The sequence below is a fragment of the Mauremys reevesii genome, linkage group 3 (assembly GCF_016161935.1).
Source record: "Mauremys reevesii isolate NIE-2019 linkage group 3, ASM1616193v1, whole genome shotgun sequence".
In the NCBI taxonomy this organism is placed as follows: Eukaryota; Metazoa; Chordata; order Testudines; family Geoemydidae; genus Mauremys; species Mauremys reevesii.
The window spans coordinates 18,874,302-18,898,778 of record NC_052625.1 but is presented as its reverse complement, the minus strand read 5'-3'; the positions used below and the strand labels follow the sequence as shown (position 1 = coordinate 18,898,778).

The following is a 24,477-nucleotide window of genomic DNA, read 5'->3' as shown; positions in this document are numbered from 1 at the left end:
AAAATGGTTTTTAAGATTTTTTTTAAATCCAGGCAAAACAATGCGTTTTCTCCTAACCTTGTATTCCGTAACGGCTACACCATTTTTGCTAAAACTTTCTAAAAACATTCAATTCTGAAAAGATTAAAAGTTAGGGAAAGTTACAAGCCAATTGAAAACAGGGCCTTAACGGGAAGCATTAGGCAAACAAACTACACGCTTCACTTAAATAAGCTCAGCATAATTTAAAGTCAGTTTGTAGAACCAGCCATCATTAAGGTTTCAATGTCAACATAAATGGACAGTATCATCAATGTACATTGACTGGAAAAAAAGATGCACTAGAATTGATTTGGGGACATGATTTGAAATTTAGCATAAATTAACAAAAAATTGGTTTCCCCGGGTTATTTAAACAATTTTCAAAATTTGCAATTTACACCAGGAATGTCAGAGAAATAAGTGCAATTATAAGGTGAAGACATCCACTATTAACAGCCTGTTAAAACTTAATATGACAGTGTAGGATAGATGAATAACAAACTAATCAAAATAACTGGTTTAACAAAGACTCCTTATTGAACTGAGAATGATTTGATCTGCCATAAAAAAAGGTGTGCAATGTTACTTTTTCTTTATTTAGCATGGAGTATATTACACCTTAGTAAAACTATAAACCTCCCTAAGGTAGGTCTACAATCCTTATTTTTTTGCAAGCACAGAAAGATATTCATGAGGAATGTTAATAGCTACATTCCAACCCATTAATCCTCCATCTGACAATATGAGCTGTGAAGAAGTTGGAAAAGACTCAGAAAAGAACCATTTAAAAAAAAATTCTTCAATTAGCCACAATATAATCCCAGACTTTATGATTTGACTTCGTCAGCTAAGAAGTCGAAGGCAGAACAATGTGTATCAAAAGAAAAGGAAGCCGGTGCGCATTTTTTCCTCATTAAAAATCCTTGTTTGTAGTGTCTCAAGCATGGGTAAAGTTGGCTTTCAAAGTCATTCCCCAAACCCCCACCAATTCTGTAAACAGGTACGTTCACAAGTACTTCACATCATTTGGCCAAAACTACTTTTTGGTTTTAATAAAATGTTGTGCTTCTTTCAAAAGTGTTTCAACATCTTCATTATCTTTGTCTTCAGGATCTGGCTCCCAATCGGAATCTTCATCAGTAGGGTCATACTCCTCTTTCTCCTCGTCATCTAGAAAGCTGTCATTCAGGTCATATTCATTCGGTTCACCATCATTATCACTGTCCTCCTCCAAAACACTTTTTCCTGTACAGGGCAAAATGTAGAGAGATTAAAGTATACACTTCAAGCGCTGTGGAAAAATCTAGATCTACGAGGTGCTTATTATAATGCCGTTAGCTCAAGAGTTACAGTAATTTCACTTTTTTTTTAACCAAAAATTACTACAACTATTACAAAACTATTTATGGGATTATTTAGCTGTTCTATTAATAGAATACTTTGCACTTAGTTATATTTATAGCACTTTTCACCCAAGGATACCAAAGCATTTATAAATATTAAGTAAGCTTCTCATCACTGTGACACATTGTACCCCATCTTGCATCTGAAGAAGTGGGTATTCACCCACGAAAGCTCATGCTGCAGAACGTCTGTTAGTCTATAAGGTGCCACAGGATTCTTTGTTGCTTTTACAGATCCAGACTAACACGGCTACCCCTCTGATACATTGTACCCCATGTTTACCAATTTATATGATTATGATATATTTTGAACAAAGTATGCCTTGTGAGGTATCATTTGAAAACTCATAATCCACTGAACATAACTATCCTGTTAAAATGTGTGTATCAACACTGTATATGGAGTTACAAGATCTTGCTATATGATTGTTACTAAAATACGCTGTAGTTCTGGGTAACACCCTCAGACCATTTTCTCAAAGACAAAGGCACACTGGCAGGCCAACTAGGTGCTAAAAGCTCGGTACTAAGATCAGAGATTCACCAGCAGGGGAGTTGTAAACAAGAAATTTACAATTCATCTGATGGATAGCTGGCAGCTCACATATGCCCTGGAATTGCCTGACCCCATGACCCAGGAAAGACTTTTCCAGTACAAAGTGTTAGAGTATAAGAAGTGAGAAAATTGCCTCTAGATACCTCTCCTTCCCCATCTCTACTCACAGCAGCAAGATTGCTTGAAAGACAAAAGGTGCATCATTGAACTGGGGAAGTGGTCCTGGCCTGGAGGTTTTTACAGCCAGTATGATCTGCTGAAAGCTTCTGGGTGAGAGAAACCTTTTTGCTTTTAAACTTATCGGCCTTGGTAAAGTTTAGGAATTAGCTTGTGTGTTTATCCTTTTATTTCTTTTGTAAACAATTCTAACTCATATCTTATCACTTATAATCACTTTAAATCTTTCTCTAGTTAATCAACTTGTTTTACGGTTTTATCTAAACCAGCGTGTTTGATTGAAGTGTTCGGGAAATCTCTACTCAGGTCAACAGGGCTGGTGCATATTCATTACCCTTTGTTGGAATGACAGACTAATTTATGAGCTTGTACAGTCCAGTGGGCTACTGAACAAGACGCACATTTCTTGGGGGCAAGGCTGGGATTGCGGGATATGTGGGTGTCGCCCTGTATCTATTCATGGATGGCTGTGCATAGCATTCATGCATTGAGCTGGGAGTGTTTTAACATGCTGGTGGCTGTGAATGAACAGAGCCTAGAGGGTTTGCTGTTCACTAGCATAGCAGTGTGAAAGGCATCCTAGTCTAGAGAGATAAGGGGACATAGCAGTTCAAGTTGCACCCTGGGGAATGTCACAACCACCACTATAAAATATTACTTCCATTTTTCAGATGGGTGGACTATGGCACAGGGAAGTTAAAAGACTTGCTGGAAGACACACAGCAATCTGTGGAGGAGACGAGTACAATCCAAGAAAACCTAGTCCACAGTCCTCTGGATCTAACTACTTGCTTTGGACAATCCAGTTATGATGCATGCGCCTAGAAAGGAATCAAACACTTGCCAACTCTGCCAATCTGGGCTGTAATCTACCATTTTGCTTGCTGTTTTACCACCTACCATCAGCTCTAAAAGGATTAACTAATCATTTCCACGCAACCCCACTAACTTCACTGCTGAAAATGGTACTGTTTGTTACAAAAGTCACTGACGGCGTATGGAACAGCAGAATCATCAGGGAACAGAGAAGTGGCAGGTGTCCTAAATACGGTAAAAACAAAATCCCCACCATTTCAAAGCAAACCATTAGAGAAAGTGTAAAAATACAGTAAAGTTGCAAGACAAAGGAAGGAAAATTAGAAATAAAGAAACATACAGGACTGAACAAAGGGGAGGGTGGAGAAGAAGAAAAAAGGAAAGCAACAGAAAACTGAAGAAAAGAATATATTGATTCCACTGTGTCCCTCTCTTTGAAAGGATTGAGTCTTCTCATATGAGAGTGATATTCCTAAGTACCAAGTACCTGCAGCTTCCAATTATTTTAGTAAGAGCTGCAGGTGCTCAAGCACTTCTGAAAAGTCTCCCACAATTGTCAATTAACCACCCCCCACCCCGCCCAGTTAAGAAAAAAACCCACTACCTGCTTCAAGAGTATGACAAGAATGAAAATACAGGTTGATGATTATATGATATTGGACCTATTATAGGCCACATTCTGGACCTCTTAAACCTTTTGAATAGCACTTTACTCCTCAATTAGTCCCATTGAAACGTATGGGATCTTTGCAGAGTAGTGTATTGCTCAAGCTGAGTAAAGATGGCAGACTGGCCCTCTTGGGTACAGTAAACCCAGAACCTTTAAAAAAAAATCCCCCTTCACTTCCAGAGCACTGCTTGTATCACCTTTATTTTAAGTGAACTGTTGTGTGGAGCTGCTGGCTATTTTAATCAGCCGTTGATATGGTGCCACTGTCCTACAAATAGTTAAAATGGTTAAAAAAAAAAAGCCGCATTTTTCTTGCTTGGTTTTCAGACTCTAGCAAAGAACAGCGTAGGTGTTTTTATTGTTCCTGACGAAGTTTATTCAATCCCATGGCTCTTAAGGCAGCTTATTAAAGCAAGCAGTTCTGACAAAACAGTCTCTTGTAGTGGCACCACATTTATCAAGATGGCCATGAGGCTCTTTTATTTAAAATGTGTTTACACAAAAGACGCTCCAAGGGGATGCAGCACATCCTCTTTAAAAAAGCTATTCTTGGGAACTAGATAATTTGCTTGATAGAGATATGAAAGCTGTTCGTAAGAGGATTCCATATAGCTGATAGCCAAAGCCGACCACTCATGTGGGTAGCTGTAGAATGGACAGGCACAAATTTGCAATACAGTGATAAGAACAGAATCAGTGACTACATGAAGCTTTATTGATAACATTTGCTCTTATCCTCACCGTTCTACCCTTAGATAATGTTTCAAACCCTGGCCACTTATTCTCCATAGGCACAAAGCAATTAGCAGTCCCTCTGGTGTCATCTAGTCAATACCCTTTCTCCTCTTGGTTGCTAGAGTTTAAATATATTTATATGGAAATACCAGCTCTACTCTGCTTAACACTGCAGCTGTGCCACACAGCATGTACTAAAGGTTAAAAGAACCGTATCTGCTTGCAAGATATAGTATTCACAGCTGACTAGGACTGTCTCAAATGTGAACTTGCTGGTCCCAGCTTTTTACAAGCTTTGACCTTTGGGAGCAACCACTAGAACCAGCAGACAGGGCGTTTTTAGAAAGAGTCAGCAAATATTAACCATTGCTGTTTGTAGTATTGCAGCTGTGTTGGTCCCAGGGTATGAGAGAGACAAGCCAAGCGAGGTAATATCTTTTATTGGACCAATTAGCATGTGCAAGGGACAAGCTTTCAAGCTTCACAGCAACAGCAGTTGATCCAATAAAATATATTATCTCACCCAGCTAGTCTCTAGCAACAATTAAGAGCACCTTAATTAATCTAAATTACCTAAAATCAACAGGAAGAAAGAGACATCTGAGCACAAAGAAACAAAATGTGAGTTTACTCTCACTGAAAGTGCCTTGCATCTTTAATATGTAGACTCTAAGGCCATGGCTACACTTGCAAATTTGCAGCGCTGCAGCAGGGTGTGAAAACTCACCCTCCCCAGCACGGCAAATTGCGGCGCTGCAAAGCGCCAGTGTGGTCAAAGCCCCAGCTTTGCACTACCAAGGCCGCCGAGGATGCCTGAGCTCAGTCACAATCAGTGGTGGCGGGACCTGTGCCAGCTCATAACAGGTGTGGATGCAGGAAGTGATCCAGTTGGAAATTTTCTGCGAGGACACTGGAAGATCCTTCATCCTCTCCGCTGTCGCGATGAAGAGCTGGGTCGACCTGTGGAAGGTCTTGGTACGCTCTAGATAAAATGCAAGGGCACGTCTGACATCCAGGGCATGCAGCCTCCTTTCCTCCCTAGTGGTGTGCGGCTTGGGATAAAACACTGGGAAGAAGATGTCCAGGTTAACATGGAAGGAAGACACCACCTTTGGCAGAAAGGCCGGATGGGATCGCAGTTGAACTTTGTCCTTATAGAACACTGTATACGGTGGTTCCGATGTCAGAGCTTTAATCTCTGACACTTGAGTCGCGGATGTTATAGCTAGAAGGAGAGCGACTTTCCATGACAGGTGGGAGAGGGAGCAGGAGCCCATAGGCTCAAAAGGTGGGCCTGTAAGCCTAGAAAGAACCAAGTTAAGGTCCCACTGTGGGACAGGGGCTCAGGCCGATGGAAAGAGCATCTTGAGGCCTCTCAGGAATCGGACTGATATGTCATGTGACAATACAGTCTGACCTTGGATTGGTGAGTGGAAAGCGGAGATAGCCACAAGGTGCACCCTGACAGAGGACTGGGTCAGCCCCTGGTTCTTAAAATGGAGCAGGTAATCTAAAATAGATTGTAAGAAGGAGCGCGTTGGAGAAATACTATTCTCAGATGCCCAGTGGGAGAACCTCATCCACTTGGCCAGGTAGGTCGCTCTAGTGGAAGGCTTTCTGCTTTCCAGGAGGATTAGCTGGACCTCGCTAGAGCAGGCCCGCTCTTCCAAGTTCAACCACGCAGCATCCACGCCATGAGGTGGAGGGGGGCAAGATTGGGGTGTAAAAAATGCCTGTGATCTTGCGACAGCAGATCTGGTTGGGCGGGAAGGGTCCAGGGAGTGGCCACTGCCAGGTCCATCAGTGTGCCAAACCAATGTTGGGGTGGCCACGCCAGAGCGCTCATGATGACTTGGGCCTCATCTCTCTAGATCTTTGACAGGACTCTGCTGATGAGCGGGATTGGCGGGAACATGTACATCAGTCCCCCCGACTATGACAGGAGGAAGGCACTGAAGAGGGAGTACTTGCCCAGATCTTGCAGGGAAAAGAAGTGATGGCATTTCCTGTTCTGTCTGGTGGCAAACAGGTCCACTTGGGGAGTTCCCTACCTCTGGAAAAGTCTGGGCTACCTCCGGATGGAGCAACCACTCGTGGTGAGAGAAAAAGGATCTGCTGAGGTGATCTGCCAGCATGTTCCTGACACCGGGGAGGTGATAGGCCTCCATGTGGATCAATATCAGCTTGATGGAACTCCTTCCAGGACCGACATTGGGTTGGTCCACCATTGCAGTGAAGTAAGTATTGTCAGTGGGATGGTAACGACTTTTCCAGGTGATCTCTTGACTGGGAACAGACCGTTGTCAGCCACTGCTATAAGGGCTGCATCTGCAGCCTGGCATGGTGGACGACATCCGTACATGCTGCCATGTGTCCCAGCAGGCGCAGACAAACTCTGATGGTGGTCAGGGGGAATGCAGAGACTCCTGCGATGAGGTCCACCAATGCTTGGAACCTTTCCTGTGGCAGAAACGCTCTGGCGCAGGTGGAGTCAAGCACCGCTCCGATGAACTCTATCCTCTGCACTGGAACTAACGTCAACTTTTTGTCGTTTACCAGCAGGCCAAGGGATTGGCATGTGGCCTGCAACACTGCGACATCCCTTTGGGCTTGGGATCTGGATCGACCTTTGACCAGCCAGTCGTCGAGGTATGGGTAGATCTGGATACCCCAATGCCTGAAGTAAGCCGCTACTACCGACATGCACTTTGTAAACACCCTTAGTGCTGTCAGTAGGCCGAAAGGGAGGAATGCAAACTGGAGGTGGTCTGATCCAAACATGAAGCATAGGAAGTGCCTGTGTTCTTGGAAGATCGCTATATGAAAGTATGCGTCCTTCAAGTCGAGGGTGGCATATCAGTCTCCCGGATCCAGGGAGGGGCTGATGGAGGGCAGGGAGACTATGCGGAACCTCAACTTCTTTAGGTATTTGTTCAGGTCTCATGGGCCCAGGATGGGCTGTAGACCACCCTTGGCCTTTGGGATAAGAAGTACTGAGAATAGAACCCATCATTCGTGTACTCGCAGGGAACCTCTTCCATTGCACCCAGCTGCAGCAACCCTTCTACCTCCTGCATGAGGAGACTCTTGTGAGAGGGGTCCCTGAAGAGGGATGGGGAAGAGGGGTAGGGAGGTTGAAACTGTAGGGTATAACGCTGCACCACTGTACTGAGCACCCAGTGGTCTGAGGTTATGGTGGTCCATGACAGGAGGAAAAAAGAAAGGCAGTTGGAGAAAGTCGGGAAAGATATATCTGGGGTATAATCCGCCCTCAGGCACACTCTCAAAACACCCACTTGCTCCCCTGCTTATTGTGGGTCGAACCTGATTGGGCAGAGGGAGGGGATGAGTGGCTTGGGTGGCATTTGTAGCCCCTGCTCTTTTTGTGGGGTGGCTCCTATTGGGACTGGCTCCCTTGGCCCTGAGCTGGCTGTGGTTTGAACCGCTTATGGGCTGGACAGGGGACATACAGCCCTAGAGTTTTCAGGGTAGTACCGGAGTCCTTGAACCCATGCAGCTTACTATCAGTCTGTTCTGCAAACAGGGCCTGGCTGTCGAAGGGAAGGTCCTACATAGACTGCTGAGCCTCTGTCGACAGGCCAGAGAGGAGCAGCCAGGATGCTCAACGCATGGAGATGGCTGAGACCATGGTGCAAGCTGCGGAGTTCACGGCATCTGAAGCTGCCTAGAGGGCCACCCTTACTGCAGCAGTGCTCTCCTCGAGGTTCGCCTGGAATTCCTTCCTGGACCCTTCGGGAAGCGAAGCCTAGAACTTGGCCAGGGCCTGCCACATGTAATTGTAGGGGCCGAGGAGGGCTTGGTGGTTGGCCACTCTCAACTGAAGGCTAGAAGACGAATAAATCTTTCGCCCAAACAGATCCAGTGTCTTCAAGTCTTTATTTTTGGGCATAGGCTCGGGCTGCCCCGCCTCTCCCTTTGATTAACAGCCTCAACTACGAGAGAGTTTGGGGCCGAGTGGATGTAGAGTTACTCATGGTCTTTAGCTGGCATGAAGTATTTATGTTCCACCCTTTTTGAAATGGGAGGCAGGGAGGAGGGGGTTTGCCATAGGGCATTAATAATTTTGATACCCCTTTGTGCAGGGGCAAAGCCACCCTAGCAGGTGCCGTGGACCAGAGGATGTCAAATCGGGAGTCCGATGGCTCCTAGAGCTCCTCTGCCTGGAGCCCCAGGTTGGAGGTGACACTGTTCAATAGCTCCTGATGAGCCTTAGAATCATCTTGTGGAACTGGGTGAGGGGGACCCGTGATGGCTTCATCTGGCGATGATGAGGACGATGCTGGTGCTGTGGGCACTACCACGTTCCCTGGTGGTCCAGCAGGCTGTTCCACTGTCTGCACATGGGCCTGGAGGGGGAGAGGGAGGTGTCCTGAATTCTAGGGCCTCCATCTCTCGTGGAGGGCAGGATGCTGAGGTTGAGGGCCTGAGGCCCCCACCACCGAGTGGACTGTCTGCGAGGGCTGGGGAAACCCCCATGGGTTCCAGGCCGCCGGCAGCCACTGGCGTTGGGCCCACGGAGTCAGTCACGGTGCTGACGATGTGGATGGTACTGCCAGTGCCGGAGCTTGTCCCACTATCAAGGACTCAGTTCCAGAGCTGGAGTGGTCACTCCCAGGTGACCATGATCGAGCGGATCGGCGTTCCTTCTCCGTGCGGTGCCGGCTGCTACGCCTCGATGTTGACCTGACCGACTGAGATGAGTCCCTCATGTGGGAACTCTGGGACCATCGGCAAACCGGCGATCTGTGCCTCATGCTGCTTGACCGGTACCGGGACTTGGAACGGGACCAGGAGTGGGCTGATTGCTGCGAGGATCTCCCCAACTGCGGGAACTGGCAACAGTGGGTTGGTGACTGGTGGCCGTGTTCAATGATGGTTCACATGACTGGTGCTGAGGCCGTTGGGACACGAAAGGCTGATCTTGATGCTCTTGCCAGGGGTGTGCCTTGGTAGGTCTGCACTGGGTTACCAGCGAGCCACACCTCGAATCCCGCTGTTGGTGCCCAGGGTCTGGAGACCGAAAATGGCTTCATTGAGCCTGCCTCCCAGGCATGATGGCTCTGAGTGGGCAAGTGCTGGCGGGACGTCCCCCACAATGGGGAACGGTGCCGCTGAGTTGGGGACACATGGTAAGGTCTCAAGGGAGGTTTACCCTTAGACCGGTGTACCGGCAAAGCCGGTGTGGGCTGCACTGGTAGCAACAGGATCTCCTGCACTGCCTGCAGGGCCTCTGGTGTTGACAGGACATCTAGATGATGGAGGCCCTCATCGCTGTCTGGGGTGGCAGGCATAGTGTGGGATGGGCTGGACTGCTCAACTTGAGCTGGAGCCCGACTCCCTGACGGAGGCGTCGAGCCGCCTGGCACGGGTCTTGGCGCTCCTCCAGCCCTGTCGTTTCCCTTACGGGAAGTGGGGGATCGTCCCCTGGTGCTTCTCTTTGGCTTCTTGACTGGAGCTGGGGAGGGGGATGGGTGATGGCTGAAAGACAGTGCCAGCAGGGCGCTTCACACCAAGGCTGCGGTGCTCAGGGCCGAGTAGGACCTCTGCTCCGGTGCTAGTGCCAACGCCATCGGGAGCGCCCTGAGATGGATGTCGCGTTCCTTTTTTGTTCGGGGTTTGAAGGATTACAGATTCACTTGTTGCTTATGTGTCCTTCGCCCAGACATCTCAAACAACTAATGTGCGGGTTGCTGATGAGCATAGGCTGCTTACAACGATCGCAGGGCTTAAAGCCGGTGGACCAGGGTATGCCCTAGGCTGAGTCCTGTCTGGGACCGCTAAACTAGAACTAACACTAAGGGAACTATTAGCTATTTTACAGGAAAACGTTTGGAAGAAACAGTGAACGAAACGCAATGCTAGCCGAAGCAGCAGATGTTCCAGCACCATCACTGGCGGCAAGAAGGAACTGAGGGTGGGAGGAGCCGGCAGCGCCTCTTATACCATGGCATGGGCGCGCTGCTCCCCTATGGATACCACTGAGAAAAAACCTTCCAGCACCAGTGCATGTGGCAGGCACACACACCTAATATGGAATGGAGATGAGCAAGCACTCAAAGAAGAACTAGGGTTTCCATCCATTCTGAATATATATAACAATCCCAATTTGACAGTTTAGTTTCAGGTCAATTAAAGAACCTTGCATTTGTTTTGCGCTTCATTCTGTGGTGATACAGTGTCATCTCATTCATGCAAAAGAGAGATTTTACTGTGAGCCAACTCAGAACCTGGATTCAGATGGGAAAGATGTGTCTAAGGCCTGGTCTACACTACGCGTTTAAACCGGTTTAAGGAGCATAAAACCGATTTAACGCCACACTAAGAGGCCCTTTAAACCGGTATAAAGGGCTCTTTAAACCAGTTTCTGTACTCCTCCCTAACGAGAGGAGTAGCGCTAGTATCGGAATTACCATATCGGATTAGGGTTAGTGTGGCCGCAGATCGACGGTATTGGCCTCCGGGTGGTATCCCACAGTGCACCTCTGACCGCTCTGGACAGCAATCTGAACTCAGATGCAGTGGCCAGGTAGACAGGAAAAGCCCCGTGAACTTTTGAATATTTCCTGTTTGCCCAGCGTGGAGCAAACAGGATGCCCATGCGGATGTGATCGCAGTAAGGGCAGGCAAATCTGTTCTATCAGTGCTCCGTTACAGAAGACGAAATTCAAAATCATTTTAAAAAAATCTCCACACAGACGCCATAGCAGGGACTCAGCGCACTGCTGCGTGACAAGCGTAACGGAAAGCCAAAGAATCAAATGGACGCTCATGGAGGGGGGACTGGAGGACTCAAGCAATCCCACAGTACCTGCAGTCTCCGAAAAGCATTTGCATTCTTGGCTGAGCTCCAAATGCTTCTAGGGTCAAACACAGTGTCCGCGGTGGTTCAGGGCATAGCTCGGCAATTTACGCACCCCCCCCCACCCCCAGAAGTGAAAGGGAAAACAATCCTCTCTTGACTCTTTTACATGTCACCCTATCTTTACTGAATGCTGCAGATAGACGCGATGCTGCAGCAGTCAACACCAACATCTTCACTCCCCGCCCCGCCATGGGTGGCTGATGGTACAATATGGCTGATATCCATCGTCATCATCAGCCTATTGGCACATGGGGCAGTGCAAAAGGACTGGTAACCATGCCGACTAGCATTCAGTGAGGTCAATCATGGGCGCCTGTGTAAAAAGCTCCTGATTTTTCCTGGTAGATGGTGCAGTATGGCTGGTAACCGTCTTCATCATAGCAACAGGGGGCTGAGCTCCATCAGCCCCCGCCCTTCATGTGTAAAGAAAAGATTCAATTGTCCCTGGACTAGCAGCGGGATGCTGGGCTCCTCTCCTCCACACTGCTTAATGTCCTGTCTGGACTATCATAGCAGCTGGAGGCTGCCTTCCACTCATTTCTCACTAACAAGTCACTGTGTCTTATTCCTGCATTCTTTATTACTTCATCACACAAGTGGGGGGGCACTGCTACGGTAGCCCAGGAAGGCTGGGGGAAGAACGGAATCAACAGGTGGGGTTGTTGCAGGAGCACCCCCTGTGAATAGCATACAGCTCATAATTTCTGCTGGATCTGACACAGAGCAGCTGTGCTCTCTGGTTCTATGATACAGTGGTTCTCTAGTACACTTGCCCATATTCTAGGCAGGACTGATTCTATTTTTAGATACCAAAAAGGAGGGATTGACTCAGGGAGTCATTCCCAATTTTAACTTTGCGCCCCTGGCTGATCTCAGCCAGGGGCACTTATGACAGCAGCAAATGGTGCAGTGCAAAAGGACTGGTAACCATGATCATCATATTACCAATTTATGGTATGGTAGATGGTACAGTATGGCTGGTAACCATCTCTGCTGTCATGCAAAAGCAAAAGCATGCTGCTGTGTAGCGCTGCTGAATCGCCTCTGTCAGCGGCATCTAGTACACACATGGTGACAGTCACAAAAGGCAAAACAGGCTCCATGATTGCCATGCTATGGCATCTGCCAGGGCAATCCAGGGAAAAAAGGCGCGAAATGCTTGTCTGCCGTTGCTTTCCCAGAGGAAGGAGTGACTGATGACATATACCCAGAACCACCCGCGACAATGATTTTTGCCCCATCAGGCACTGGGATCTCAACCCGGAAATTCCAAGGGGCGGGGGAGGCTGCGGGAACTATGGGATAGCTACGGAATAGCTACCCACAGTGCAACGCTCCAGAAGTCGACGCTAGCCTCGGACCGTGGACGCACACCACCAATTTAATGTGTTTAGTGTGGCCGTGTGCACTCGATTTTATACAATCTGTCTTGCTAAACCGGTTTATGTAAAATCGGAATAATCCCGTAGTGTAGACGTACCCTAATAACTCTGCCCTCAGACATACATATGTAACCTGCACCAAAATCCTAATTGGAATTGTATGTGCATATCCTCTGGGCAAATTTGGCTCTAAGTAGAGTGGATCTTAGTATTTTTGTGGAGGCCAGGGAAGCAACCATTTGCCTGCCACCTCAAACAAAATTCTTGTCCACCATTTTCACAGCAGTACATGCAGGACCACTGCTAAGGCTTTGAAGGAGCATTCGTGAAAAGATCTGGCATACACCTCAGATTCACATTGTCTTCAGTGGCTCACATTTTACATACACAGTGGGCACGTGCCAGTGATCTTTGGGTTCACCCATCCTCCTGCTGCAGAGGTAGAGCCCAGCAATGTTTTCTTTGTGTTGGCCCTTGACCCCTGACCTAACCCTGCAAAGTTTATTCTTAAAATCAAACTATAACCTATAGGTTAGGGAAAGTTAAAATGCTTAACAATGTTGATAATAAAATAATTAAAGCTGTAGTACGAGTAGGGAAAACAAATGCAAAAATTTTGTTATAGGCTTTGGAAAATGATAAGACCTAGACAATTAGCCTAATGTGCTTGAAGTAGGGATCTACGATTTTGCAATATACACCTTGTGATAAACAAACAAACAAACCACAAATGGGCAGTTTAAGTTAGAAATAACGCATTAACATGTTGGAAATATTGGGAAATGTATGATTCCAATAGCTTATGCTAGCAATCGGAACCTTAATCATGGTCCGTCTGAATGACAAATATGGATGGGGGCCGAGACCTACATCAAATATAGTCCTAGATGTGTGGGGATGTAAGGGAAAAGGGTACAAAAAGCTGGTCAGACCAACCCCTAGTTGGGACATCAGGATGACAAGATGGTGAAAACCTGCAACCTCATTCCTACTTCCGGTGCTTCTCCATTTACTTTCCCTTCCATCTGCTCCTCCTCTGATACATTTGGTGGTCTCCATAGTTAGAGAATACACATTGCAGGGGATTCGTCTGCTATACATATATTGCTTTTCTATTTCTTTGATTTTACTTTTATGTATTTAAATACCAGATAAAATCCTCACCTCTGTGTGATTCACCAGTCTCATTTCCTGTAATAAATGTATATAGCCACCAGCGTAAAAGATCCTGTTATTAGTGACTTGTGAATTTTGCACTTTACATTAATCAAAGGCTACATTTGAAAGACATTCACCAATTGCAGTTGTGAGGGTTACATTTACTCTCTCACCAATGTTTGGAAACTATTCCACAATTTGATAAACTCTATAGTGATCATTTTTATGGAAAATTACCTGCTCTCTTTTCTCAAAGATCTGTTGACAGAGCAAAACCCACAGAACTATTGGGAGGTAACATGAAATCCATTTCAGTCTTCAATGTTCAAGTGGGAGCCCTTTAGACAAGTAAACTGCTAAAGTACTGGTGAGCCTCAGGCCACTGGGAATTTTTAGGGTGCACCGGGCCAGATTTTAAAAAAAGTGCTCAAATCCCATTGACAGCTGAGTACTTTAAAAGAAAACAAAACCTTTTAATGTTACAGCCTATGATATCTTAGTAACATAACTAGACTCCATAAAATAAACGTTTGGCCAGTGAATCAACAGTATCAACATGCTAAGAGATTCGGATGAGACTAAATGGGTCTTGGGGGGAGATAAAAGTGCAACAGTTGAGATGGGGAAAATAAATGCAACTTCCCTGTTCCACTTGCTGCTTGCCCGTACAGCAGTACCAGTAATCGTTAAGTAATTGCTTTGACAAATAAACATTGACACAAAGAAAACTAGCTTCATTAAGTAGCAGAGGAGACCAGCACTGCATGACAATACTAGACAGTCAGCTGAGAGATAAAGAAATATCACCTGCCTATAGCAGGTGAACCAGAGTAACCAGTAATGTAATTCAAGGAAGAGAAAAAAAAAAGGTGGTAAATAAACTATGAAGATTTTACACCATCTCCACCAATGCATAAAGCGTTCAATGCATTTAAGAAGAGGATAATGAGATGATTTTTGATCCATTAGCAAAAGAAGCAGGGTCCAAGCATTGCCTATTGCAGAAAACAGAGGTTTCAAATATAGACAAATTGTGCAATATTAGAGATCCAATAAGTTTATAGTAAGCTTCCATTACATCAATTTTGTAATGATCCTGGCAGCTCAAATTTAGCTTCTTCACAATAAGGTTGGGGCATAAACAAATACAGCTGTTTTGTTAGGAAAATGTCCATTTTGTAAAGTAAATACACGGTTTTAGAAATAAAAGTTTTGCACATGTAAGTGTTCAAAACCAGGTTGAAGCATTACACACAAATTGCTCTCTTTGGCCATGATCCCAATGGGCTTCATGGGGCAGAGTCAAAGGGTTTTAAATGGGTCTCTGTGCAGATGCAATGCATCCATCAGCATCATCAGTGGCAGAGTTACCTGTCACTGGCAGTGGTAGAGCGTCTGTCAGCAACATCAGTGGCAAAATGGAGATTTCTACAATTTGCATCGGCAGGGGACATTAGAATTCTGATGTGGTAGTAATCAATCTACAGCATAGCCCACTGAAACATGAGCAAAGGAGAAAAACTTCACTTCTATATCTACCATAAAAACCAATCTCTTCATTTCAAGACCATTCTACAAACTACTTCTATTAAATCACCTCTTCCTACATGGGTCAGCAGCAGAGTCCTTGGGTAGCTGAAGTGCCTTCTCCACAAAGAGGAGTTTTAACTTCAGCTCCTGTTTTTTACAAGACCTCTGTTTTAGCTGCTGGCAGAGGGAGCACTTTTGAGGGATATGAGGCCTCTCCCAGGCACCGGACACAGTGAGAATGTCTATCCATTACTGGAATCGACTCCTTGCAGGAGAGGCACCTCTGGAAGCATGGGAGAGCCAGTATACCCCAGGTGGTGGGAGGGTGGCATGACCCTCTAGCAGTGAAGAATACAGAAGAGAAATAGTCTTGCCATTTCTTCCTCTTTCTCCTTTTTATTTTTAAACTGCAAGAAGTCAGAATGTCTTCTAAACACCCTTGAGGGAACAAAGGAGGGGACCCCACCCACAAAAAGGGGAAAATGAAAAGTGAAGCTCTTTTTCTTCTCTCTCTCTCTCTCTCTTTTTTTTTAAATCCAATAGGGCAATAAAACACTAACTATTAAGAACAACGAAAGAACAAAAGCACCAAAACCAACTACTACTTATGCTAATGATGCAGATAAGGAAGGGACAACTCTTGCTCCCTTGAAGGCCAAAGGTTGTTGAGAAGGAAATGAAAGGGTTCCCCAGCACAGCAGTAGATAGCCTCTAGGCAGACCATCAGAGAGGGACAGCATGTGCAAGCTGAACGGACACTGCTACCTAGAATCATAGAATCACAGATTTTAAGGTCAGAAGGGACCATTATGATGGTCTAGTCTGACCTCCTGCACAATGCAGGCCACAGAATCTCACTCGCTCATTCCTGTATCAAATCCCTAACCTATGTCTGAGCTGCTGAAGTCTTCAAATCATGGTTTAAAGATTTCAAGGTGCAGAGAGTCCTCTAGCAAGTGACCTGTGCCCCATGCTGTAGAGGAAGGTGAAAAACCCCCAAAGTCTCTGCCAATCTGTCCTGGAGGAAAATTCCTTCCTGACCCCAAATATGGCGATCAGTTAAACCCTGGGCATGTGAGCAAGACTCACAAGCCAGACACCCAGGAAAGAATTCTCTGTAGTAACTCAGATCCCACCCCATCTAACATCCCATCACAGGCCACTGGGCATATTTACCGCTAATAGTCAACAATCAATTAATTGCCAAAATTAGGCTATCCCATCATACCATCCTCTCCATTAACTTATCAAGCTTAGTCTTGAAGCCAGATATGTCTTTTGCCCCCACTGCTCCCCTGGGAAGGCTGTTCCAGAACTTCACTCCTCTGATGGTTAGAAACCTTCATCTAATTTCAAGTCTAAACTTCCTGATGGCCAGTTTATATCCATTTGTTCTTGTGTTCACATTGGTACTGAGCTTATATAATTCCTCTCCCTCCCTGGTATTTATCCCTCTGATATATTTACAGAGAGCAATCATATCTCCCCTTCTTTTGCCTTCTTTTGGTCAGGCTAAACAAGCCAAGCTCTTTCAGTCTCCTTTCATAAGACAGGTTTTCCATTCCTCGGATCATCCCAGTAGCCCTTCTCTGTACCTGTTCCAGTTTGAATTCATCCTTCTTCTGTCTTATCCATTCCATCCCTTCTTATTTCTTTACAGTCTACCTCATCATTGAGATACAATGCTACTCCACCACCTTTGCCTTTATTTCTGTCTTTCCTAAACAGCACACACCCTTCAATACCTGTACTCCAGTCATGACGACTATTCCACCATATTTCTGTTAGCCCTATAATATCTGGTTTCATTTCCTGCGCCAGTAACTCTAGTTCCTCCATTTTGTTACCTAGGCTCCTCGCATTGGTGTACAAACATCTTAATTTTTGCTGTTTGGCTTTGCTCACATTCTTTACCCAATTAGGCCCAGACATTCTCCCACCAGTATCACCTAATAGACTGGTATCTACACTACCCTTCCTCCTTATGTCCATTCTCCTACCCACAGCTGTATCCTTTCTTAATTCATTTTCTTCCCTCTCAATGTTAAAATCCGGCATGGAGATTACCTGGACATCTCCCAACGATCTCCCCCAAATTTCTAGTTTAAAGCTCTCATAATCATTTGTGCCAGCCTCCATCCTAGAAGTCTATTTCCCTCCCTGCTCAGGTGAAGTCCATTCTGAGAGAAGAGTCCTGTCCATGAATGCCTCCCAGTGGCCAAACATCCCAAAGCCCTCCCTATAGCACCACTATCTGAGCCATCTATTTATTGTCATAATCTTGTCACACCTTTGTTGCCCTTCTCTAGGAACAGGCAGAATCCCACTGAAGATCACCCGAGCCTCGATTTCCTTCAGCGTCTTCCCCAGCCTGGCATAGTCTCCCTTGATATGTTCCAGCAAGAATCTAGCCGTATCATTTGTTCCCACAAGAAGGACAATCAGTGGATTCTTCCCTGCTCCTGTTAGGATCCTCCAATTAGAGGTGCAGGGGCACAGATACACCTACAGTGGAGCACCCAGAGGGACACTATTCAAAGAAGCTGCACTTGACAGTAGCGCTATTGATTTAAGAAATATAAACATATGTTTTGTATCTCTTGGTTAGTGACCTTTGTTTAAAACAAGGGATAAACAATTCAAAACAAATCAACACATCTTTAGTGACAGCATTATAAAAGAATGTTAATATTTCACATACAGATGAAAAATCATAAAGCAGTGTTCCTTGGTAAGCATTTTAGTGAACCTCTAATTCAGAACACCTTATGAGGCATTAATATTTCAGATACAAAATTAAACTTAAGAAAAGCTCAATGGCACATGTATACATGCACACAATGTGAATTACCTTCATGTTCTTTAGAACATAGCTTAAGGCAAAAAGGAATACAACAATGTTTTGGGCAGTAAGCCTTTACTGAACAGCCTTTAAACAGTTGTAGCTGAAATACTGATTCCTTTGATCTTATTGCCTTTTACCTCTAGGCAACATTAGGGAACTAATTGGTTTAAGTCATTCGGTGTTCATCTTTAAAGTTAAGAGATACTTTGCAGTTTCCAGAGTAAAACTAGGTCTGCTTATCTGGAACACATTTGCATAGAACACCCTGCAGTACAAAGTGCAGGGGCACTCATTGAAAGAAAATAATTTCCCTTCCCCAACTAGAGACCTAGCAAGTAGCATTCATGATAAAGTACTTCAATATTATACCATCTCTAACTGAAACCAATACATCTAACCTGCTTTGTCTTTCATCTGCATGGATTTAAAAATAAATACCACCACCACAACAGTAACAGGTCCCTTTAGAAAATTAGAACTTTCTAACCTCTTTTAGTAGTTTTCTGTCTAGTTCTTCTTGCTTCAGTTTCTAAATGGAGGGGGGGAAAAAAAGCTATTACCAAGGAAACTACAATCAAGCAGAAATCTGTGATGTATCAACAACTGAGACTGCAAAAATAAAGAGTTCATTCCCACATTTTAACGTAACTGCCCTGGTGACTGTATTTACTATGTACATTTATGTATTTATGCATCTGAAGAAGTGAGCTGTAGCCCACGAAAGCTCACGCTGAAATAAATTTGTTAGTCTCTAAGGTGCCACAAATACTCCTGTTCTTTTTCCCGCGATAGTAACCCTCTCATGAACCTTTTCCATGTTTGATCGCACACCTTTTCTGTGCCAGCAAAGCAGATCTATGATTTCATACTGCCCTGGTAGAGCTCACTAGGCCAGGGGTTCTCAATCTTTTTCTTTCTGAGCTGTTCCCCTCCCCCATATACTATAAAAACTCCACGACCCCCCCTGTGCCACAATAACTGGTTTTCTGCATATAAAAGCCACGGTCGGCATTAGGGGGTAGTAAGCAGGGCAATTGCCTGGGGCCCCACGCCACAGGGCCCCTGTGAAGCTGCATTGCTCATGTTTCGGCCCCTGATGCAGGGCTCGTGGCCCTGGGCTTCAGACCCATGAGGTGGGACTTCAGCTTTCTGCCCTGGGCCACAGCAAATCTTACCTTAGTCCTACTTGGCAGATCCCCTGAAACCGGCTTGTGACCCCCCCGCCCCCAGAGCTCCCCGGACCCCTGGTTGAGAAGCACTGCAATAGGCTCCTGGTTTTGGGTCTCACTTCACTGGGTCCTGTGAGCTTTAAGCTTCCTGAGTCTGAACAGAGGCCAGGCACGGCTTCTGGCTGGGGGTTTCTGGGCACACCCTCAGGATACAGATCCTCTGTCCAACACCCCTTTCAGAGAGCTGAGACCCTGCAATCCAACTGACAGGACTCCCAAGACTAGTGCCAGCACCCCATAACTCTACCATTGCTTGAGTACACTCCTTCCCAGAGCTCCAACCCTGGGGGCATATTGGTTTATTGTTTATCCTTCAGGGACACAATAGCTGAACATTTTAAAAAGTTACAAATATAGAATCATAGAATATAGCAATACGCTTGTATGTTTTTTAGATTATTGTGTTACTGAAATAAGAGCCAGGCGGTTGAGGTAATATCTTTTACTGGACCACCTTCTGTTGGTGCTTTCAAGTTACACAGAGCTAATTTTTCAGGTCTGGGTCACTGAAATAACTGCAATTTCTCCTGCAGCAATAACATTGCCGTGATCCCTGACTCTTGGGAAACTCTGAACAGAGTGGCATTACATTTGCATAGTTGTAGTAAATTAAAAATCTTGCATTGTTTGTATGGTTGATGGATGGATTTATATTTTTTTTGAAAAAGCCTAGTACACTTAAAAAAAGCAAAAAATAAATTTGATAACATTCTTAGAGAAAAATGTCAAACTGCAATATTTTCCAATGCTAAGTGTTCAATAAATCTAATTACTTCAATCTGAAATGCTAGAAAAATAGCTTTTCAATGAATGCTTAGATTCCATCCTGATTAAACTCTGTCCAAGTCCCCCAAAGAAAATATGGAACTACACTTCTACCCCGATATAATGCGGTCCAATATAATGTAAATTTGGATATAAAGTGATAAAGCAGCGCTCCGGGGGACGGGGCTGCTTTACCTCGTTGTATCCGAAGTCGTGTTACCACAAGCGGTTCCTCTGCGCCCACTCGTTACTTGCTGTGGCCCTCCCCCAGGGCCCCCAATCCCAGCTCACCTCCGCTCCGCCTCATCCCACGAGCGCACTGCAGCTCCGCTTCTCCTCCCTCCCAGGCTTGCTGTGCCAATCAGCTGTTTGGCAAGCCTGGGAGGAGAAGCGGAGCTGTGGTGTGCTTGTGGGAGGAAGAGGAGGTGGCGGAGCAGAGGTGAGCTGGGATAGGAGGGCTATAGCAAGTAAGGGGGGGGGCGCTGAGGAACCGCTCCTTGACCCAGCTCACCTCTGCTCCGCCTCCTTCTCCCACCAGCACGCCGCTCAGCTCCGCTTCTCCTCCCTCTCAGGCTTGCCGTGCCAAACAGCTGATTGGCGCAGCAAGCCTGGGAGGGACGGCGGAGAAGTGGAGCTGCAGCGTACTCGTGGGAGGAGGTGGAGCGGAGGTGAGCTGGGGGAGGGCCGCAGACGAATCTCTCCCTGCTCCAGCTCATCTCCAGTGGCATAGCCAGGTGGAGGGAACAGGGAGAGCAATTGAAAAAAAAAGGTGTCACCAGCTGCAGTGCTTTTACTCACCCGGCAGCGCTCCGGGTCTTTGGCAGGTGTCTTCGGCGGCACTGAAGGTCCCACCGCTGAAATGCCGCTGAAGACCCAGAGCGAGTGAAGGTCCCACCGCCGAAGACCTGGAGTGCCACCGGGTGAATAAAATAAAAGCGCCGCAGTGGGTGGCGCCTTTTTTTTTTTTAAATCACTCCCCCAGGTGAGTACAAAGGCGCCAGGAAATTGACAAGGTGCCACTTGTGCTCAGTGGAGGAGCTCAGTGGGGGAGCAACTGCTACTGCTCATCTCCGCCTCCTCCCCTGAGTGCGCCGCCTCCACTCTGCTTCTCCCCCCCACCCCCTTCCAGGCTTGCTGGGCCAAACAGCTGATTGGCGTGGCAAGCTTGGAAGGAAGGAAGGAAGAAGCGGAGCGGCGGCAGCGCGCTCAGGGAGGAGACGGAGGCAGAGCGGAGGTGAGCTGGGGCGGGGAGCGGTTCCTCTCCCTATCCTGATATAATGTGGCCTCACCTATAACATGGGAGATTTTTTGGCTCCCGAGGACTGCGTTATATCGAGGTAGAGGTGTATTTGGTATCTTAGATGCAGAGAACCAATAGTCTAGAAAATAGACAAACTTTTCTTTAAATAAACATCACAAACACTACATTCTACATTTTTAACTTCTTCTTTCACTGTGCTACTTTCCTCAGATCCCCTGCCAGAAGCAAAAAAACCAGAACCTTTTATTGAGATTGCCACATCTTAAAAATCAGAGTCTCTCAAAATATGGAATTCTTGTTCCATTAAGTGTTTGGAGTAAAAGCCACCAACTGATTCAAATATCTACTACTTCTTGGTGTGTGTCTGTATGGTATAAAAGCCATGCATGTACATGTCATACTGTTAGCATTTGACCCACCTAGTGAGGTTAGTCAGATCAAAAGACATCTAAAATAGTTAGCAGTGAAACAAATCTTAACTGGAGTAGAAAAGCAATAATCTTTACTGTGGACAACTGCAGGGAAAGAATTAAAGCATTAGGAATGGCAACACTGCAGAGTTGTATAGTAAGTGACAAATACAAATGAGTAAAGCATAACAGAAGCATAAACCATTTCATACGCCCTTTTAAGTGTGTATCACTGTTTTTATTTTTAAAAGTTTTGAACAAGAGTCTTTACCTGGAGGTGTGGTGTGCTTGTATTCAAGCTTGTGCTGTGGATTCTTCCTGCAAAGAATGAAAACCAATACAATAAAATCATTTCCTGCCCTTGCATCACTCGTTTCTTCATTCAAGAATTATTCACTGCACAATGGAAGCAATCATCAAACTTTAGGGGATGTGAATGAAATTTAAATTAATCACTATGGAGTTTCAAATCACTTATCTGCAGCTCTCTCGATATAATAGTAAAAAGAAACAGCTCCTCAAAAAAACTTTTATGTTACAGTAATCAATATAACTGACTTTAGCTCGCTAGAATCAGCACTCTCATATGTATTTATCTATGGCACTTATAGACCCCCACTACTGTGCCTCAATCTTTAACATACTCCTCTTAGTATTTCCTATTTCATATGGTCTTTCAAAAAAGAACTAGATAAATTCATGGAGGATAGGTGTCCCTAGCCTCTGTCTTCCAGAAGCTGGGAATGGGTGACGGGATGGATCACTTGATGATTACCTGTTCTGTTCATTCCTTCTGGGGCACCTGGCATTGGCCACTGTCAGAAGACAGGGTACTGGGCTAGATGGACCTTTGGTCTGATCCAGTATGGCTATTTTTATGTTCTTATCACCTGTACTTTACAGATGGAGATCTGAGGCACACAGAGAATAACTGACTTGCCCAAAGTCACACGGGAAGTCTGTGACAGAGCAGGAAACTGAACTCAGGCCTCCCAAGTCGTTCGCTAGTGTCCTAATCACGGCACCATCCTTCCCCTACACGCCTCATTTGTTCAGCACAGTTTGTTCACCATTTTCAAAAGCATAATAGGTCCATGTTTGTGACACTTCTATACCTCAAAATAGCACCCTAGAACCCACATATTCATCACTGTGATATGATTATATGTTTTGTACAATGCATGCCTTGTAAGGTATCATTTTAAAAGTCATTTTCAAATCATCTGATTTGCCGAACATTGGGTTGTACGTACTATCACTGTATGTGAAGTTATGAAGTATTGCTATATGTGGTACTGAGATGTCTGTGTACTGTGGATGTCTATGTAAGTGCAGTGCCTGTCAGAGGCTTGTAGCTTGACATTAGCATCAGTATGAGAGACAGCCCAGACTGGTGGGTTTGGAGGGCTCAGTGGTTCCACAGCCCAGGCTGCACCCTGAAGACCCTGTCACAATGTTGATTTATTAAGAACCATCATGGGTTATGCATTTCCTAGATTCTTTTACATGAGTTCCAATGCCCAACCCATGCACATACCCTCAAAAGGGGCAGGAAATATATTTTTAAAAGGCTAAAGCTAGCCAAATAATACTATAAATGTCTTACTTCAGCCAGGAACATGCCCAATTATTTTTAAACAAGTTAATCATTTTACATTTTAATTACTTATTACATTTAAGGTTCATACATGTCAAAGAGGATTCAACTTCAAATGTCATTGTAGACAGTGTTCATGTGCTGAATATTCTGCTGGAAGTGTACACACTGAAAAAAATCCCCCATAAAGTGGATTTGTACGCTGGAAACAGATTCTAAAAACACTGTGGCAGGGTTTTTTGTTAATCATCTGTCACAGATTTCTATGCAAATATGCTCCATTTACAAGTAAAAACTATTTTTCCTCTTAATTACCAGCCCCAAGAATCAGTCAAGCTAGCACCCAAGGTAAGTTTTTGTCTGTTTTTTCTAATCATCAGCAATACAACCCTTGAAGTCAATGGGACCACTCGTGTTCATGTACTTTGCTGGATCAGAGCTAGGGTACTCAGCATCTTGCAGGAATGAACCTTAATTAGTAAACCAATCTTAAGATTTATATTTTGTTTAGAATTTAATTTCACAGCAGTGCTCTCAACTTTCCCTTGAGGTTGTTTTCAAATCTCATTAACATCAATAGAAATAACTTAGAGTGTTAATAGCAGAGATCAATGCAAGGGAGGAAGAAGATGGTTCGTTAGTTCGATATAGAAATATGGTGGTAGATAAAAATAAAATCACCTCCCACTTCACAAGAAAAAAAAATCAAGATTAATTTTCTTCCCCTTCTGCATCTTAAATTTTTGCTATAGTGTTCTTTATAGAAGCTGTGATAAGGGATAATTATTTACTCAACTTGCACACTGAGAAACAGGAAAAATAAAGAGTGGCAATCACATGCAATTGACTGGCATTTTTATTACAGTGTCAGAAAGCTTCTAGAGCAGGGGTCGGCAACCTTTCAGAAGTGGTGTGCCGAGTCTTCATTTATTCACTCTAATTTAAGGTTTCACGTGCCAGTAATACATTTTAATGTTTTTAGAAAGTCTCTTTTTATAAGTCTATAATATATAACTAAACTATTGTTGTATGTAAAGCA

The 24,477-nt window shown here is 45.0% G+C and overlaps 1 protein-coding gene across 2 annotated transcripts in view; it reads right to left on the bottom strand.

Moving 5' to 3' along the window:
- Positions 1 to 596: 596 nt before the first annotated feature.
- Positions 597 to 24,477, bottom strand: part of APLF (aprataxin and PNKP like factor) — a 122,154-nt gene continuing 98,273 nt past the window's right edge. For both annotated transcript variants that reach the window (XM_039529481.1, XM_039529480.1), the window contains 3 exons: positions 22,113 to 22,159; positions 18,664 to 18,705; positions 597 to 1,266 (listed from right to left, as the gene is read on the bottom strand). In XM_039529481.1, coding sequence (XP_039385415.1) covers positions 1,058 to 1,266; positions 18,664 to 18,705; positions 22,113 to 22,159 — 298 coding nt within the window. In that variant the 3' untranslated portion in view covers positions 597 to 1,057. The remainder of the gene's footprint in view (positions 1,267 to 18,663; positions 18,706 to 22,112; positions 22,160 to 24,477) is intronic.